Source organism: Trachinotus anak, unplaced genomic scaffold (assembly GCF_046630095.1).
Source record: "Trachinotus anak isolate AG129_WGS33_773 ecotype Australia unplaced genomic scaffold, CSIRO_AGI_Tana_v1 ptg000019l, whole genome shotgun sequence".
In the NCBI taxonomy this organism is placed as follows: Eukaryota; Metazoa; Chordata; class Actinopteri; order Carangiformes; family Carangidae; genus Trachinotus; species Trachinotus anak.
In genome coordinates this window covers 5315535-5335067 of record NW_027273870.1, presented here as the reverse complement: position 1 = coordinate 5335067, position 19533 = coordinate 5315535, and the positions used below count along the sequence as shown (strand labels likewise).

Genomic DNA, 19533 nt, shown 5'->3' with positions numbered 1-19533 from the left:
GGACAACATCCGGTCCGGCTGTCGGTGGTGCGATGAGCCTTGTTTTGAATAGAAAGCTACTTCTCAGCTGATGTGGTACGGGATGGCAGAGGAGGCAGGGGTCGGTGTTTCTTCACGGGCTGAGAGGAAAGCGTTAGAAAAGGCCAAAATACTGCAACGGGAAAACGAGAGGGAGGTTTTCAGACTGGTAAGACGAGGAAACAGCACATTTAAAGAGACGAGTGTCGAGCTAGCTGGCTAATACAGCGGTCCATTACTGTGTGTGTAGTGTTTCTGAGCCTGACCGGGTTTCTTTTTCGCTTTTGTTCACTTAAGGTTGGACGAGTCCTGAAGAAACCCGAGGCTGAGCGGTCAGAGGAGGAGGCTGCTGTGTTACTGCTGCACAGAGACACTGTGGAGGAGCTCTGCAAGAGACAGGTCCGCAGAAATGTGCTGAAGAGGAAGCAGGAGGAGGTGAGACTGTCCGGCCCTCTGAGCTAACTTATCTTGTTTTACATGAGCTTTTCTAGGTGAGCTTTCACCTGCAGTGTTGACTATCAGATCATCAAAGAGCCAAGTCTGTTGCACTCTGAATGACAAAAGCCACTGAAGTTATTTCAGTGGTTTCTCCATGACTGTTAAATATTAAACACCTGGATTCTACTAATTAGAGTATAAAGTCAAAGTCTTTAAAGTGAAAGTTCATAAGTATTATCAGCAAAATGTACTTAAAATACTAAAATAAAAGTACTTGTTCTGCAGAATGGCCTTTTTCATGATGGTTTATTGTTATTTATACATTATTGTTTTCAGTATTACTGGTGTCTTAACATGTAAGCATCCTTGGGGGCTGTAACATGTCAAATGAAGGTAATTTTAACCACATTAAATATTGCTGTCTACTGTAATCAACAGCAATTAATAATTGTTTTTAAGATGGTCATATACCTTTAATGTACAAACTTAATCTACATCTGTGAGACAAATATAGTGGAGTGAACAATATTTGCACATATATGTGTTCAACATTAAACGATTTAACTGAAAATCTAACTAGATGATGATACATGGCTCCTCTACAAAACGTGGCCTCAAGGTTAGATGATAATACAGGAAAAAATTAAAATAAAGAATAAAATGGCTTGGTTTACCCCATTTTGCCTTGTTGGCAGTCCAGCCTTGGCCCAAGTAGATAATGGCAGTTTTGGTGGTGCTAGAGGAAAAGCCAGTAAAAATGTTGATACCGCAATAAGCACTGATCTGCTCAGTAAGTTCTATACTAATTTGCTCATTAGGAGATACTGTATGTTTCAGTCTTTCCTCTTGCACCACCATCAGGCCAAAAGGTCCACAGAACCACAAGGAATATCAGAACATAATTAGTAAATTGCATTGAAAAGCAATGGAGGAGGTGCTACTAGAATAGTTTGTTACCATATGTATTTGTGTTTGCTGCGAACAAGGAAAATTAAGGAGAGAATGGCACAAATCATGATTTATAAAAACCTGCTGTGGTTGCGACTTCAAACAACAGCTGTGTGTGGTCATAAACTTAAAACATCTTCATTTTCTGTAATTTCTCCAGCTGTTTGACGATGCTGAGGAGCTGAAAAGTAAAGTCAGACAGCTGGCTGCGGCAGTCAAACAAGCAAATCACCTTGTGGTTTACACAGGAGCTGGGATCAGTACGGTACGCCACACTCTGCATCTTCAGTTTCCTCCTCCTTTTTCTACTGTCAGGGGGCTGATGATTTCTTTTCTTTTCAGGCAGCGTCTATCCCAGACTACAGGGGTCCTAATGGGGTGTGGACACAGCTACAGAAGGGACGGACAGTCAGGTGAGATATGCAGCCATTGATTATGTGATATTAGCTGTTCACTTTTTCTAAAGTGAACTAAACTCCCATTCTGTTGTCTTGTCCTGTTTTTCTTTATAAACAGTTCATCTGACCTGAGTAAAGCAGAGCCGACCCTCACGCATATGAGCATTAGGATGCTACATAAGGAAATGCTGGTATGTGAGACCTAGATAGATAACTTATTCTGTTAGGTGCTCTATTTGTATGTATGGAAAATTGCATTTATAGTGTATATACAATGTGTGTGTCTCTGAAGGTAAAGCATGTTGTGTCTCAAAACTGTGATGGACTTCACCTGCGTAGCGGTCTACCCAGAAATGCCCTGTCAGAGCTCCATGGAAACATGTTTATTGAGGTGAGACACGCATCTTCATACTCTCAGCTGTTGTCCTCTGCTTCGTCCTCTTCATCACTCTGAAATGAAAATGTCCACCTCCTGGAAAGTCGAGATATTTTTGGACACAATTTGTAGTCCTGCCTCCAAAAGCAACACGTGAGCAGGATTCAGAGCTGTTCAGGGAACAGTTTGAGAAAAAGATTCTTACAAATCCAGGCATGTTTGTGATGCATCAGTATTAGCTACTGTATATACAATCCGATCTATTCCTAATCCTTTGTTTGTTGTGAGTACACCAGCTCTCAAAAACCTCCCATCACGCTCGGTAAAAAAACTGCACAGTGTTCAGAACAAGTGAACTGTGAGTGAACCTCAGAGTGCGTGCAGCAGCCATCAGTTTCAGTGAAACCCCCCCGCTCACATCGTGCTTTTCTCAGCAGTGGAAAGCGTACAAAATCAGGTCAAATGACTGCAGCAGACACAGGTATTTATTTGCTCCTGCTCCGATTGGCATTGATGTAAACACAACACCCAGTTGAATAGGCTAATTTAGCTTCTTTTCCTACTGTAAAGTCTTTCAGAACACACACACTGTAAATACAGCTACACTCTGCTAGAGGATGAAAGAGTGAGCTGCAGCTGTGGAAGTTTAAAAAACACACGATCGCTAATTGTGTCTCACACAGAGGCTCTGGCACTTTCACAGGCTTTTACCAGTTTGCATGGTGGCTGTATGGTGGCTTACTCTTCCTCAACTGTGTCTGTGTGTTCTCTGTAAGTGTATGTGATGACATCACTCCTTGCAGTTGTGTGTCCTTGGTCCGAACAGAGAGGCAAACTCGACTGGCAGTGGAAAAGGGCTCAATTGGCTGTTAATATTGGGTTTAAAAAACCCACTTATACTCGCGAATTTTGGTGGAAAAGGTAAGCTTCTGCCTCAGAGTGTTACTGGGCATGAAGTGCACAGAGAAGCAGTGTTTTTTTTGTTTTGTTTTGTTTTTTTCATCAGAAGGAATGACAATAGTGTTTGGTTTATTGTAGGACTGAATGATATGCCATAAAAAAATTGAGGCTGTTTTTGGATGTTACAACAGCTGCTTTCAAAAGAAAGTAAGTTATCCTGACATTCTGGTTTCATGTCCTGTCCTTAGGTGTGTGTATCCTGTTCCCCAGTCAGGGAGTATGTCCGTTTATTTGACGTGACAGAGCGGACGTCGCTGCATCGGCACGGAACGAGCCGCAGGTGCAGCCACTGTTGTGGCGAACTCAGGGACACCATAGTGCACTTTGGGGAACGTGGGACCCTGGAGCAACCTCTAAACTGGAAGGGAGCTGCAGAGGCTGCCAAGAAGGCAGATGTTATCCTCTGTTTGGGCTCCAGTCTTAAGGTAGGTTTTAGAAACCAGTGAGTCTGTAAATGTAATGTGGCCCAGTCATAACAGGTTGGTTCTGGACGGATGGTCACCATTTTTATTTGTATGTTTGTAGACTTTAATATTGACTTTTGATCGAGCTGCTTACTTGGGCAGCTGACAGAACTGATTCACTTATTTGTTTATGTACCATAGACCCTGGCTAGATTACTAAGTTAACACTCACCCCTTCAGTACTCGATCTTTTGGTCAAGTCGCTGCCATTGTAAATTCTTTTTGGCTGCATACATGCACATTTTAGAAAAACCACTGCTTTGAGCTTTTATTTTGATTCAGCCAGAGCATCTGTTGTAACCTATGCTATGAATCCTTTATGAGTTATGTGCCGTCTAGTGTCAAACAAAAATGTTACGTAACTATATTTGTGATGATTCACACTTTGTATTTGGATCTGCTCACAGTTTGCAATGTTTACTTCTTTGCAATTGCTTATTTCTTAAGTTAATATCAGAATAATATCATAAATATCATGTAAACACAGTAATTGACATGTAGTCTAATACATTTTATTCTATGATGTTTATTTTAGGGCTTATTTTCTTGTAGTGTGTTCTGCGCTGTAGTGTGCTCTGTTTCTCGTTCCTCTAGGTGCTGAAGAAATATGCTTGTCTGTGGTGCATGAACAGACCAGCGAGCAAAAGGCCCAAACTCTATATTGTCAACCTCCAGGTACATGTGGTTTTGATATTTTAGGTGAATTAAGTGAAAATGAAGTTCTGGCTGCTTGGTGGCTGATGATGTGGTTGTGCGCTCTTTCTAGTGGACACCAAAAGATGATCTGGCTACGTTGAAAATTAATGGCAAGTGCGATGATGTCATGAGACTCCTCATGGAAGAGCTGAACTTTCAGATTCCCGTGTATGACAGGTAAAGACCATATGAAGTAATTATATCCAATATGACATTCAGAGAGACTGGTAAAACACCTGTTTAATATTAAAAAGCTTAAAAAAAGACTGAGATACTAATATCAAATTAATTATTTGTGCTTTGTCAAATACAGTAGTGATTGTGGAATATCCCCACTGAACTCCATCACACACAGACAACAGAAAACTTAGACAAACCTTTTTCCTCCCAGCTCACAGTTTCCCTCATTCTGTCTCATCAGGGCAGAGGATCCCATCTTCAGTCTAGCCACACCTCTGCAGCCAGATGAGGTGGACAGCCATAGCCGTGAGGTCATAGCTCCCCCTGACGGGCAGCAGGACTGCTCAGCCAGTCCTGGGGAACAAGCAGAAGAAACCACAGCTGTGCAGGGCGGCTGGTTCGGACGAGGCTACAGTAAAGGAAGGAAGAAGAAGAAAAAAGCTGCATAAGCGAGGGAACTTTATAGACTGCACACATTGAGTTCAAACACGTTGCAGCCCCCAGCGATCAATCCCAGTGAGGGATTCAAATTTCAGTCCCATGATGAGGACAACTTGGACTTGATCTTTCAGGGTGCTGTTATTGTCTGTGCTGTGCTGTCATTTTGGCTGCATTGATATAATTTAGTCACATGCACTGAGTGTGTGTGAAGGGAAATATAAGACTGGATATTTGCCATTTGAAAATGGCACCTTGCACCATGAACTTATTATTTTACACAACATACAGTTTTAAGTATCAGCAGGATTTAAAAGTGTTCTGGTTATGCTACTCATTTCTGACGCTCATCTCTGCAGCTGACAAGACAGCTGCGTTAGTCAGAGACCAGTCAGCATAGCATGTATGACAGTGAGCTTGAACAATGAAATCCTAAAATTATTATAATGATTTTTTTCTAAAAAGTGAAAAGAAAGAGGTTTTGTGTCTCTCATGTGACAAGAAGAAAGTTTCCTCTTTTAATCCAGATGGTCACAATGGATAGCAGTAGTGACAAGTTTTGAACCTGCTCCTGCAGTATTATCAGTTTCTCTGCTGCCTCTCTGTGTGCTCAGAATATCACAAATACAGAATAATGATTTACAGCCACATTTGAAGCCTGCAGGTGCTAAATGAAAGTCAGTGATGGGTGCATTACAGTAACTAATTTAATGTGCAACATGCCACTGGATTGAGCATTAGCTAGATGCAAATGGCCATAAAAACAGGTGTTTAAAGTGTAAGTAACTGTATGCATGTATGTGTTATCTATCAGTGGAACGTGAGTGACTTGGTGTTTATAAGTAGCAAATGCCAGCAAACGGCAGAATACCAAAGGCCAATTTTTGGATTCTGTGCTGCCACAGCTTTTACTGAGAGGAGATTTAAAAAGATTTAGGAGGTCAGACATTTACTACATTTATTGCTTGTACTAAAAGATATTTTTGTAGTCTTTTTCAAACATTTTAAGCTTGCATTGTTGAATCTACCTTATTCAACAGAGCCTATTTGTGTTTATTATTATTTTAAAGGTATTTTGGTTTACTTAAATTATTTCCTGATCTCACACTCAACCTTCACTCTGCTGTCACCCATCCTCAGGTTTTCAGGCTGCGTAGTACAACTACTACTGTACCTTGGTTTACTGAAGTTGTTTATTCATGTTTACATTTTTTCTCCTTTGTTTACAGTTCTGTAAGCAGAGTTTTGAATTCTGACCTAAATTTTGATTAGTTGTTAGTTTATGTCAAGTTAAGTTACTGTTTACCTTGGTGACAGGAAACCACCTAACAGGTGTCTATTAATTTGTCTCAGGAAGATCCGGTAGTATTAATAATCACATCCTCTACCATACAGTATCAGAATTTGTGAAAGGCCAGACTAGCCATGGTGAGCTAGTGTTCAGCATTCCTAAAACTAAAACCAGTGCTAAAACTGGATGTGAAGACTCATTAGTTGTCTCTATATTTTGCAAAAATGTTGTTATATTTGTGAGACAATAAAATGTTCCTCATTTTAAGTTGCCTGTTCATAATATTCTGTATTTTCAATCTGCCCCTTCACTGCCAGTGGATTCATAATGATGTTAATGGGACACTTGATTTATAGTCTTGACAGTACTATAGCTCAACCTGTTAACTTAATTAACCAAGTGATATTTTTTGAGTTGTTCAAGGGGTAATGGTTTGTGCCTTTTTTACTTGTGTCAAACGTTTAATTTATTCAGTTTAACATTTTTTTTTTTTTTTACATTTTTACTACTGCAGCATTTTAATGTTGTAGTTATAACTGCTTTATATATTGCTGGGCAGTGAATCTATAACAATGCAACATATCTCTTAAACCAATTATATATTTTGTTTGTAAAAACTCCATCAGCAAAATAACTTAACCAGAGTTGTCAAACAATTCTAGCAGAGTAAAAAGCACATTTTGAAATGCAGGGGGAAAAAGTCCCAAATATCTTTTAAATACAGTACCTGAATGAAAGTGATTGGTTGCACTCATACAGAAGCATAATGCAAAAAAAATGTTTGCCCTGTTTTTCCTGAATTAACGAGATAATTCTAAAATAATAATCTAATTAATTCAGAATTAACACAGGGTAAACATTTTTTTTTCTCCAGTGGATGTAGTGAATGCATGGATAATACATCCATGAGTGAATGCTTCACACTTCCTGACATCCTGCTTCGTTGCTGGTCATGTGACACGGCTGATTACGCAATCAGCTCGTCACCGTGAGGGGATTCGTTCGATATGACGTAGTGTTGGAGGCGTTGGCCGGGATAGTGTCAGTCAGAGTCCGACCGTGTTTCCGATCATCTCCGCGAACAGCTCGGGGATTTTACCAAGTAAAAACTTTTTAGATTTACGCACCTCTCGTTTTTAATTTGAATACCACTCAGCTATTTTCCTGAACATCGTCAAAATGATCAAAAACGGCCACCACGCCACGGACGACCATCAGGACGAAGCCGGTTACAGTAAGCCGGGAAGCTCGGTGCGCAGCCCGGAGAAAAGAAAGCGCGTCGTCCGGTTGTGGTGTGACGGCTGGTGAGTTCCCGGTTCCCGCTCCCGACTGACTTTGTCCGCGCTGGTTTATGACACTGTTACCCTTAGTTTGTGCCCTATGTATGCGGTCACGTGTACTCGCAATATCAGGAACCATTGGTGGGTTAGCATGCTAATGCTAGGTAGCTACTTACATTAGCAGTTTTGTAACTTAGCAACAGAAGTTTAACCATTTCATCATCCATATTTACCTTAGTTGCCATGTCGAAGCTCATGTTACTTTGTCTTAACTGTCTTATTTTCTCATACAGAAAGTCTTCAGTTTTCTGTCTGTGCTAGCAGCCAAACCCAAATAACTAAAGACTCGTTAAGGCAAGACGATTATTAACGCTACTGTGTGCTTATGAGTTTCTTTGAGTGACAAGCCCCAGTTCTCAAACGTATTCCTTTAGGAAAGTGTTCTTCTAGTACACCTGCTGCAGTCTCATAACTACCTCACGTCAGTTTTTGTGGGACAGTGCCATGGGATGATTTAGGTCCTTTCTGTTCAGAACCCCGCAGGATATATATATATATATATATATATATATATATATACAGAAAGGACCTAAATCATCCCCCGCAGGATATATATATATATATATATATATATATATATATATATATATAGTGTATATGTAGTTTATGTGTATATGAAACTGTAACCAGAGAGAGCAGAAACTGTAATTTCGGGTTATTGCTGAGTACTTACAAATTACCTGGAGATTATTCAAGGACATTTATTTACTCTCTCTGTCTATTTGTCATGCTGACACTAACATCTGAGAGTTGAACAATTTATGCCAACCCATTGGTCCAAAAGGCATAGCTCTTGCCTCCGTTGTTATTTCAAACTCTCCTGTCACACCAATGTACTATGAGGGAACTGCCATGATTCACACATGATTTGGCTGCAGCTGAAGACACAATTAACTCCTAATATGCAATGTGTAAATTATTTCCTGGACTCACTCTCTGCACAAGGAAGTGGCAGGGTTACTGATACCTAGTTTGACATAGCCTGTCTCATGTGGTGGTTATAAATAACTAACATAGTGAACATGTTGTCCGCTGTGATGTAAAACCAGCATGTTGGTGCAGTGGATAGTGATTCTCCTTTTTGGGGGGAGAATGGGGAGACATTGAAACACAGCATATATTTAATGACTGATGAAATAAACAACACAAGGAAGAGAAAGGGAAGAGATAAATAGCAAGACTATTCTTTTTGCAGCAGTAAAGTCTGAGTGTCAGAAACCCAAATGAATGCTCTTCAGTCTTTACCAGATATTGGCTTCAGGAGAGCTGTTATGGTCCAGGACACAATGCCACAGCATCTACAAAAAAATTAAATGGAAAAATTGGAAAAAATATTAACTGAGCCAGAAAAAACTGAACTGTGTGACACACAATATCAGCTACTGCTTTCATTAACAAGGCTGCTGATTGTGCCTCCAAAACCAGTGTCTATTGATCATTTGAACGTGCTATGAACAAATTTTACAAATATACAGTATGGGCACATTTGTGGACTTTCAAAACTCGAAAAGATATTTTGTGACTGCATCTAGCTAAATATGAAAATGTCATTTCGTTGACTGACAGTTGTAAAATGTCCAGAGGAAAATAGTCATAAATTACTAAAACTGTCAATGTTGTAGTTCAGTAGTGCAAAATTATCATAGGGCAAACAAGGATCTGCATATACATCAGCCTCAAGAAAACAGATTTACTACTGGGAGCATATTTTCTAGCTGATCCTGAGCAGGCCAGGTGAGGGAGGTTGGAGGATTACTGGTAAGGAAATTGAGACTAGCAGCTTGTGCTAATGTCATTATAGTGGAGAGGTCTTGCCACTGGAAGTACAGTGACGAATGAGGTGTTTTATCAAAGCAGTCAGATCTGTTTGAAAGAACATGCCGGTGCAGAAGCATTAACAGGATGGTGTAGTACAGGCCTTAAGTCAGAGTGGACATGCGAATAAAAAGTGACTGGATTTAGTTCCTGGACCAGCTGAGAAAAACAGAATTAAAGCATCTAGTTACTATTTAATCTCCTTCAAAATAAACCTCCTAGATATCTGAAAATGAGTATTAGTGCTACTTTTAGCAGGTTTCATATATAATACATGTAACTTATCTAATTTTTAGTCATTTGAGATCTCTTAAATTAGCACAAAAACAAATGTGTAATATGAGCCCCTTCTTGCTGATGAATTATTTAGGACAGATTTTTTGTATAGCCGGGTTTCTTAACCACCAGCAGCTCTTGTGACTCTGCTCAGAGACTGTGGTCGGTTAAGAGTTTGAATAAATGAATAAAAAATAAATTTTTATAATTTGAAAAGACAAGTCAACACAAATCATTGACTGTAGAAGTTACTGAATGGCAGAAAGCAAATAAACACGACTGTACACAAACTGTCTTTGAGTATTACCTTTCTCCCACTAACCTTTATCCTTTTTCCTCACCACACCAAAAGGGCTATCAGTGTGTTTGTGGGATATAAACTCTTGATTAAGATTCAATGTTTCACCACCAAGGTTACATCCTGTGCAAGGTCACAATTAAAAAAAGGGAGAAGTAATGCTAAAATAATGTTAATCAATAAAGCAGAATTGACCCGCTATCCTGCAAAGGTATCATTTAAAAGACAATGCTGCTGTGACTCAAAAGGGCTGTGGGAGCGATAATTGTGAAGGCCACTTCCCTTATTTCTGTGCGTGTTTGTTTTTCTCTGTTTTCACCTGTGTACTGTTTTGAATGAGCACCAATAGTATGTATTGTTTTCCAAGCTGATGGTGTTGTTGTCTCTTTTTCTGTCTCCTCAGTTATGACATGGTACACTATGGTCACTCCAACCAGCTACGGCAGGCCAAAGCCATGGGAGATTACCTCATAGCTGGAGTGCATACAGATGGTAAAACTGCCACTGACGCACATACACATCCTGATCCTATCCTATCACATCCTGATATTCCTGTGAAACTCTTTTTTTTATTAACTGTTATTACACGGACTGAATACTCAGCTCTTATTGGTACTCCACAATCAAGTCTGGTTGTTGTGTATTCCTAATCCAAGTCAATACAACTTGTGACACAAGGTCACAGTCACAGTATTCCTTTGCTACTGAAGACAAAATTTTGATTTTCCCATTGTTACTTGTAAGATACTCAAGCAGTAGCTACAGTAGAGTGATTACTGGTAAAAAGCTGAACAGCAATCTAATGTAAATGTTCACATATTTGAGATTACCTTTTATTATACAGTGTAGAATACGAATGTAAGCTCAAAATGTTTATATCTCTACAATCTTATAAATCTAAGAGTAATTTTCAGTGATTACTTTAGGTCAGACGACCTGCGTATTTGTAGGATAACAATGTAACACATTGAGGTCAAAACCAAGTATATGGCTGGAGCGCGCATGGTCACTGTTGTGGAACCACTGTAAACAACTGACACCGTCACGTCATATTTGCATTCTGCATAGTATCAGCAGTTTTCAGCTCTTTATCTGTCCGTTACACTTCCTGCAGTCACATATCTAATTATCAGTTTTTATGGGACAGTGCCTGGGGATAAATTAGGGACAAGGTCCTTTCTGTTCATAAACTCACAGTACTCACCATACACTCACCAGCCACTTTATTAGGTACACCTGTTCAACTGCTCATTAATGCAAATATATAAGCAGTCATCAGAAGATAGATACACTGTGGTCATAAAGGGATGGACATGGTCAGCAACAATACTCGGGTAGGCTGTGGTGTTTAAACGATGCTCAGTTGGTACCAAGGGGCCCAAAGTGTGACAAGAAAATATCCCCCGCACCATTACACCACCACCACCAGCCTTAACCGTTGATACAAGGCAGGATGGATCCATGCTTTAATGTTGTTGACACCAAATTCTGACCCTACCATCTGAATGTTGCAGCAGAAATCAAGTCTCATCAGACCAGGCAATGTTTTTCCAATCTTCTATTGTCCAATTTTGGTGAGTCCGTGTGAATTGTAGCCTCAGTTTCCTGTTCTTAGCTGACAGGAGTGGCACCCGGTGTGGTCTTCTGCTGCTGTAGCTCATCTGCTTCAAGGTTCGACGTGATGCTCTTCTGCATACCTTGGTTGTAACAATTGGTTATTTGAGTTAGTGTTGCCTTTCTATCAGCTCGAAGCAGTTTGGCTATTCTCCTCTGACTTCTGGCATCAACAAGGCTTTTTCGCCCTGAGAACTGCCGCACACTGGATATTTTCTCTTTTTCAATCCATTCTCTGTAAAAGCTAGAGATGGCTGTGCGGGAAAATCTCAGTAGATCAGCAGTTTCTGAAATACTCAGACCAGCCTGTCTGGCACCAACGACCATGCCACGTTCAAAGTCACTTAACCCCATTCTGATGCTCGGTTTGAACTTCAGCAGGTTGTCTTGACCATGTCTACATGCCCAAATGCATTGAGTTGCTGCCATGTGATTGGCTGATTAGATATTTGCATTAACAAGCAGTAGAACAGGTGTTCAAAGTGGCTTGTGGGTGTGTGTGTGTGTGTGTGTGTGTGGTTACTATTAGTAATAAATAGTGACCGAAACATGAAGACCATTAAAACTACATGGTAACTTCCAAGCCATTTCCAAGCTGCTGCTAAAATCCTGATTTTTATAACCAATACAAAATCACCAAACACATAAGTTAAAAACCGAGTGTGCTGTGATTTCGGCTATATGTGCTTGTAAAACGATCACTGTGAGAGAAAGTTAGAGCAACAATATATCATTCTTATATTGTCTCTCACACAGTGCACAGCCTCTGTTTGAGTAAGAGACTGCTGCGCTGCTTCTCTGCCACTCAATGATCAGAGCAGACAGACAGAGCTATGCCTCTCAGGGGCATTACTGGTCGAACTATGATCACGCAATCTGCAGTCCAGCCACAAAGTGATTTTTGAAGTAAAGGCAGACCAGCTGAAAGTGATGACCACCACTTACATTATGCATTGCTGACTATACTGTGTTAGTGATGTACCAGTAAAAAGCAATTCTTTCCCCATCCCCTTCTCAAAGCGGAGATTTCCAAACACAAGGGTCCTCCAGTCTTCACTCAGGAAGAACGCTACAAAATGGTGCGGGCAATCAAGTGGGTGGATGAGATAGTAGAAGGAGCACCTTACGTCACCACCCTGGAGACCCTGGACAAATACAACTGTGACTTCTGTGTGCATGGAGGTGAGTCGGTTGGAGTATGCCCTTCTAATGTCTCTTCTCACACTGAGTGCCATGTATCATTACTGTCCAGGAGTCCTCCTCAGTGATGTGATCAGGCTCCCAAATGTGATGAGAGTCTGTTGTTGATGATGGACTAATGTCATTGTTTACCAGATGACATCACACTGACTGTAGACGGCAAGGACACATATGAAGAGGTGAAACGTGCAGGCCGTTACCGGGAATGTAGACGCACACAGGGTGTCTCCACCACTGATCTGGTGGGACGTATGCTTCTCATGACCAAAGCCCATCACAGCAACATGGTGAGTTTGGATGTCTGTGTTTTGCGTATGGACAGTAGTTCATGTTTTGCAGTTGATCGAATCTATTCCAATCTGATTTTTTTTCTGCAGGATAACCCAGATTACCAGCAGCATACAGACAACTTTGGAAAGGTACGTGCCATAATTTTTTATGTTACTACAAACCTGTTGTGTCAATAAATTGTGATTTGTATTACACAAAGCCTTTTCCACATTATCCCAGTGATGGGAAGGAGTCAGTGTTAATTCAGTACTGTACATGTGGTTGTGTTCAAGGGTCCTAAAGGCCACAGTCCATGGACAGGAGTGTCTCAGTTCCTCCAGACGTCCCAGAAGATCATTCAGTTTGCCTCAGGAAAGGAGCCGCAGCCTGGAGACACCATCATCTATGTGGCTGGAGCATTTGACCTCTTCCGTATCCTTAGCATGTAGAGATAAGCAGTAGTGAGCTATGAACTTTGGGTAACATTTCTACCATCTATATTGTAGTTGTTGCCTTGACCACATATTCCTCACAGACATCGGCCATGTTGACTTCCTGGAGATGGTGTATAAACAGGCAGAGAGGCCCTACGTCATCGTAGGTCTGCACTTTGATCAGGTACGCCTAATTACACACATGCTCTCACCCCCACATCCCAACAAATACACTTTTAAAAGGGTGAGAAATTCACCCCTCCCTGCTGTGACAGCGGTTTTCAAGGGGAAACAACAGAAGAAGGCCCTCTTTAACTGTTTGCAGTTTTGGAGTTGTAGGAATGTAAGCCCACGGCACGATCAAACTTTATTTAACTGTATTTAACTTAAACTGTGTTCTGTCCTTTTAGTTTCATGTGTGTTGGCTACATATTAAAAAGGTACAAATATAAAAGTGGTCACTGAGCTCTTTACTCTCTTCAGGAAGTGAATCGGTACAAGGGGAAGAACTATCCAATCATGAACATCCACGAGAGAACACTGAGTGTCTTGGCCTGTCGGGTGAGTTCACACACAGACTGAAAAAATGTTGAGCACAGCAGGATGTATTTCTTCTTCGCACACTCACAGTGCTGCAGGCTGAACTTGGCTCTGTGCCCCTCATTCCTGCTGGTCAGCTATCGGTCTGGAACAATGGGTCTGTGTGCCCCCATCTGCACTGTGTGTTTTTATGTTGAAAGTAAAATAATTTATTAGAATGTTACACAAACCAAACATGTTACACAATCCTACAACTGCTAAATTGCTTCACTCTGCCCTCAGTTTTACTTAGTGCTTGATGACGAGGTACAGAATTTCCCAGAAGTTACTGGGAACACTTTTACCTTTGAGCTTCAAAGATACACTTTAGTTACCTCATTTAAACAGAAATGCACTAACCGATGAGGTACTTGCATGAAAGGTTTAATAATTAAATAGTGAAATTAACTTATGAACCTGTTCTTTCTCTCACTATTGTCCTGTCTGTCTCTAGTATGTGTCAGAGGTGGTGATCGGTGCACCCTACGCAGTGGGCAAAGACCTGCTGGATCACTTTAAGGTGAGCTGCTTCTGTACGAATTTAAGTCTGTTCATGTGGTTTTTATTCTGTGTATTTATAGCTTTATTTAACCAGGATAGTATGTCAAACTGTTTTGCAATAGTGCCAAAATGGCAGGATAATAATGTTACATTAGGAGGAAGAGAATAAAGAGAGCATTAAAGCAAACCATTTCTCAACACAGAACAAGAACTATACAATAAAACAATTGCATTTGTCCATTTCAGTCCTTTATAAGCAGCTGAATACGACCTCCCACTGTTGGTAGAACGGTATTTAAAGGATTTCTGCTCGTTACTATATTGGGTAAACATTTGTAAATTTTTGAGAAGTACATCATTTCAGAATTAGAAATAACTGGGATTTACTCATAATGTGAATTGATTCAGATGTTATGTCTTTGACAGTGTAGGGTACAACAACAGCTCACTGTGTGGTTGCTGCATTTGAAAGATTCACCCCAAGACAATTTATGTATCCCAAACAAAAAGGGTCCAATACTGAACACTGTGGTGCCCCCTTGTGGATAGTTGAAATATCAGATGAAAGATCATCAACTTAAACACATCTGTATATACAAACATATATCATATAAACAATCTGTCCTATAGAACAGTGGTTCACTTTTTCACATCAGTGTTTGAAACCTATTATTAAAATAGTAATACATTATGTCATTGTGTTACCTATGGATGGAATTGTGGCAAAAATAAATTATTCCCCTTTTGCTGGGGACCCCCAGGAACTCCCTCAAGGACCACTGGGGGTCCCCAGACCCTACTTTGAGAACCACTGATATAGATTGTAGGTAGTTAAAAAAACAATTTTCTTTTTCTTCAAATATTGTGATGCACAGATTGAAAACTCTCACATAAATCAATAGATAAGTGCTGCATTATATTAACTCAAATTTGTTTGTTTTGCCATTTACACACTGCTCACATACTGAAGTGTCCATTCACTCGTCCGGGTAAATAATGTGTGACTATAAATAAAAAGATGTTCATAACAAGTTTACCTTGGCAAGACTGAGAGCAGTAATACCAGTTATGCAAAGTAAGAGGGATCTGCCCATACACCTGCCAGCATAGGGCTTCTCGGTGACAGGCACTTATTCCACAGTGAATGTTCATGTAGATACACAGTTATTCACAGTTGTATGTCTCTCTGTATGTGCCGATGGTCGGTTTAACCAGGTCTGTTTGTACAACTGCGCAGGTGGATCTGGTGTGCCATGGTAAGACGGAGGTGTTTCCTGACAAGGACGGGTCAGACCCCTACGCTGTGAGTACAGGGTCCTATTGTCTCTGATCCAAGTGCAGCAGCACCCATGATTGTACTGCATTTATATGTCACGTGTGTTTAAAATATGCTGTTGCCCCAGCGAGCACACAAAAATCACAAAACTCTAAGGAATGATGCATGTTATTGCTCCATTCTGTTTTTTTAACATTGCCCTCATTAGTTCAAGAGTTGATGTCCTCATTCAGAGGGGGTGATGCAGCACATGTGGCCTTTCTCGGTTTGAAATAACCGGTTGTGTGTTCTGGCTTCAGGAGCCTAAGAAGAGAGGGATATTCAGGACCATCGACAGTGGGAACAATCTCACCACTGATGACATCGTCCAGAGGATCATTGAAAACAGGTCAGCCCCCCCCCCACCCCAAGTGCACTTGCACTTCATCATCATCCTCATCTATATTTTAATTCTCTCAGCATGGATCAGTCTTTGTCTTTACTCCATGTTTATTGATTGATTATTTCTTGTTTTCAGGCTGCAGTTTGAAGCCAGGAACCAGAAGAAGGAGGCAAAGGAGATGGCGGTCATCGAGGCAATGAAGAAGAGAGACCAGCAGGAGCAGAGTGAAGCTGCAGCCCAGACTGCTCAGTAGTGAGACCTCAGGCCTGGGCCCAACTGGTTCTGTGTCGGATTTACTCCTGGTACACTCAGCTTTAAAGAGGGTGGACTCAACTGACCCAGACAGATGGTCCATGTTCCTGAACTAGGCCTGGCCATGGTTGAAACAACCCCGGGGGCCAGTCGCTCTCATAGTCCACTGGGTGTGGAATCTTGCTTTTAACATTTGGTGAGGCAGTGTGTCTTACACACTGCTGGGCTAGCTTCTCTCAGTTCTCTTGTATATGGACTACATTAGCCTAAATGGGATTAAATTAGATCTGCCTTGACAAGAACACAAAAAATCCAAACAGCTAATACATGATTTTTAACCCACAAAATCCATCTTCACCTCTTCACCTCTTCACCTCTTCTTCACCTCTCATCCTCCACAGAGAATTTTATTTTTATCTTCTGTCATGTTGTACGTATGTTTGTATCCATGAATTCATACACTACGTGTCCCTGTATAGGTGTTAAAGTGGTATATTAAGTTTGTAATTATCCATAACTTATTGACAAAATGTTATGTTTTTAGATTTTAAAACCAAATTAGTTTTTAATGATCAGTCTTAGAGGTGGTAGCAGTAAGGTTTAATATTTTTAATACAATTAGAAAATGTAGATTTATTTTAATTTCTATGTTTTTTGTCCAAAAAACATAATTTCTACCTTAAATCATCTGTGAAGTAGTCTTCTAACTTTAATTGTGGATTTTAACTATCTGAATTTGCACCAAGTTTGTGTGTGTGAGTGTGTTTGTGTGTGTGTCAGAGAGAGAGAAAGAGAGTTAAGTGAGGTCAGTGAGTGGGACTTTGCGCTGTAAATGACAGTAGTGCCTCATTCCTAAAGCTAAAACTAATGTGAGGGCTGTGAATTGTATCAAAAGGTCGGAACTACTGCAGTGTCCCTACAACTGTGGGTAAAGTTGTTGGGTCCTATTTTCTTCAGTCTACGTTTTAGAAATGTGTTTGAGAAAATTTGAATGTCCTCTTCTCCTTTTTCAAGAGACCATCCAAAAAACTGAAAGATTTGGGACCCAGTTTCACCGTCAAACTGTTGAAGGTTGCCGTCTGTTGCTTTTTCTGTAATTTTATGGGGCATATTACTTGGATGTGATTTGCTGTGTGTGGGATGGTGGCAGCCTGAGAGATAACTGAATATTATACAGTGGAAATTTTCACAACCTTTCAATCACTGTATTGCAATGTGTAAATTTCCCTTTATTAAATAAATCAGTAAAATATGGCTAAGTGTCATCTGATGTGCGTTTTACAGCAGTAACAGAATGTGTGCAGCCTGATGACAGAGATCTTTGTTGGATCAGCACAAAGTCACGCTTCGCTGAGTCAGTGAAATGAGGCCACAGCCACTTAGAAACCGCTGAATCCGACTGCTCCTGTCCTATTCACACTGATCTTGCAAATGAACAAAAACTGCAAACCGTCACCTCATTACGAACACAAAGAGTCTTTAATCCACCAACCCGAGCACCAAAGAGGAGCTTCTGCAGGAAGGATCCTGTCACTCATCTGAGGGACACAACAGACCACAGCCTTTGTGGTGTTAGGCACCCCACTGAAACATCAAGACTCACTCTCCATGTACATTTGGTCCAAGCTAGTTATGTATTTCTTTCACTGCTTTGATTTTTCAGTGGATAAAACAGCATAGGTAAACATGATTTTACTCAGGAGCCCAGAGGAGACCTATTTGCTAAAAAATATATACGTGCAAATACTGTAAATGGCTTTGTTTTTTTTCTTGGGCCGACAATTGCAGTTCAAACATTCAGGTGTTAGACTAATGACAGAAATGACTGTAATAATGAACTTTAAATAGAAGTTTGGTGAGTGTTACCGTAGTGCAGTGATTGGATAAAGGTTTACCAAAGGATAAGACAGAAAAAAACTGTATTATTCTATATAATTGTTAACATTTATTCAATTAAACTTTTTAAAACTTTTCTCTAATTGTAAAATACTGCTATTCAGGCCTCTAAAAATCCTTCAAATAAGACAAAAGAAAACCATACCAACTATGAGCCAATATCAGTTCAGAAACCTGTTTTTCAGCAGGTTACAATTTTGATTCAGAAGAACAGAATATCTGTATAAATATCTGTATAAAAAAGATGTGACATGGAATTTTATTTCAAATTTCAGTATATGTACAAAAAGAGGATCATAAGCCATAATTATGATTATTCTTATTGTTAGAAGCAGGTATGGGGTTCAGGTCATTTGTGATGGCTCTGGTGATTCACCCTATAGCACAAAGTAAAGAGGGGAGAAGGCTGTTATGTAACTGATGGTACAGATTAGTAGCTATAGGTGAAATAACTCCACAGTGGCTGAATAACCCACAAATTCATGTCCACCACAGATATTTTACTTACTTTTCTCCTGACTGCGTAAAAGGTAAAAATACTCAATTAAAGGGGAATTACTGCATTTAAAATCCCGCCTAAGTAAAGGTGCAGAGGTATTATCAGCAAAATGTACTCACAGTATCAGAAGTAGTGAGTACTCATTCTGCAGTACACTATCCCAGAGATAGGTCTCAGGGGGTGTAAGATGATTAAGGGGAGGGGATTTATATTTGTGTTTTCTCTCTAATGATATTTGCTATGTGATGAGGGGCCTCAGTCACACACTGATCAGATAAGACTTATAAGACTTAACAGATAAGACAAACTAGAATAATAGCCTAATAATAATATAACGATAATTGATTAAATATTAAATAGAAACAATCAAGATAAAATGTAAAAGTATTTACAACGGGAATATAAACAGAGAAGGTGTATGGTTTGTGTATTAATGTTTAAAAAGTACAATAGAAACGCAGGTTGGACTGGTGCTGAAGTAGGGTACAGTAGTGAGTATATGTACTCGGTTACTTCCCACCACTCCAACACTGAAGTGCAGGTGAGGCGGGTCGTTTTCCCGGCGCGCAGAGGTGAACGCATGGAATTGCGCGATCAGCAGTTTTGTCCCCCGGCACGTCACTTCCCAGGGAAGTCCGAAACTTTTCCATCTGGGAACCAGGCTGCGGCGGGAGGAGGCACTTTTGGGATGAAC

At 40.3% G+C, this 19533-nt stretch overlaps 2 protein-coding genes across 2 annotated transcripts; both read left to right on the top strand.

Annotated features, from left to right (window-relative positions):
- The first annotated feature begins 25 nt into the window (after positions 1–25).
- On the top strand, positions 26–6474 carry sirt7 (sirtuin 7). The gene is made up of 10 exons (XM_071503403.1): positions 26–187; positions 316–453; positions 1565–1669; positions 1747–1817; positions 1921–1993; positions 2095–2193; positions 3327–3563; positions 4197–4277; positions 4369–4475; positions 4720–6474. The coding sequence occupies exons 1-10, from the start codon at positions 71–73 to the stop codon at positions 4925–4927; spliced, it is 1236 nt and encodes a 411-aa protein (XP_071359504.1). The 5' UTR covers positions 26–70; the 3' UTR covers positions 4928–6474.
- Positions 6475–7225: 751 nt separating this feature from the next.
- Positions 7226–17698, top strand: pcyt2 (phosphate cytidylyltransferase 2, ethanolamine). The gene is made up of 12 exons (XM_071503404.1): positions 7226–7511; positions 10340–10428; positions 12571–12732; positions 12886–13037; positions 13128–13169; positions 13314–13452; positions 13556–13638; positions 13938–14015; positions 14488–14553; positions 15772–15837; positions 16110–16198; positions 16328–17698. Exons 1-12 carry the CDS (start codon positions 7387–7389, stop codon positions 16443–16445), a joined length of 1209 nt encoding a protein of 402 aa, XP_071359505.1. The 5' UTR covers positions 7226–7386; the 3' UTR covers positions 16446–17698.
- Positions 17699–19533: the final 1835 nt, after the last annotated feature.

Coding starts and splice junctions, on each gene's coding strand:
- sirt7 (XM_071503403.1), top strand. CDS start 71: ATGTGGTACGGGATGGCAGAGGAGGCAGGGGTCGGTGTTTCTTCACGG. Junction 1,994..2,094: donor TGCTACATAAGGAAATGCTG/GTATGTGAGACC, acceptor GTGTCTCTGAAG/GTAAAGCATGTTGTGTCTCA. Junction 4,278..4,368: donor TCTATATTGTCAACCTCCAG/GTACATGTGGTT, acceptor CGCTCTTTCTAG/TGGACACCAAAAGATGATCT.
- pcyt2 (XM_071503404.1), top strand. CDS start 7,387: ATGATCAAAAACGGCCACCACGCCACGGACGACCATCAGGACGAAGCC. Junction 7,512..10,339: donor CGGTTGTGGTGTGACGGCTG/GTGAGTTCCCGG, acceptor CTGTCTCCTCAG/TTATGACATGGTACACTATG. Junction 13,639..13,937: donor TAGGTCTGCACTTTGATCAG/GTACGCCTAATT, acceptor TACTCTCTTCAG/GAAGTGAATCGGTACAAGGG.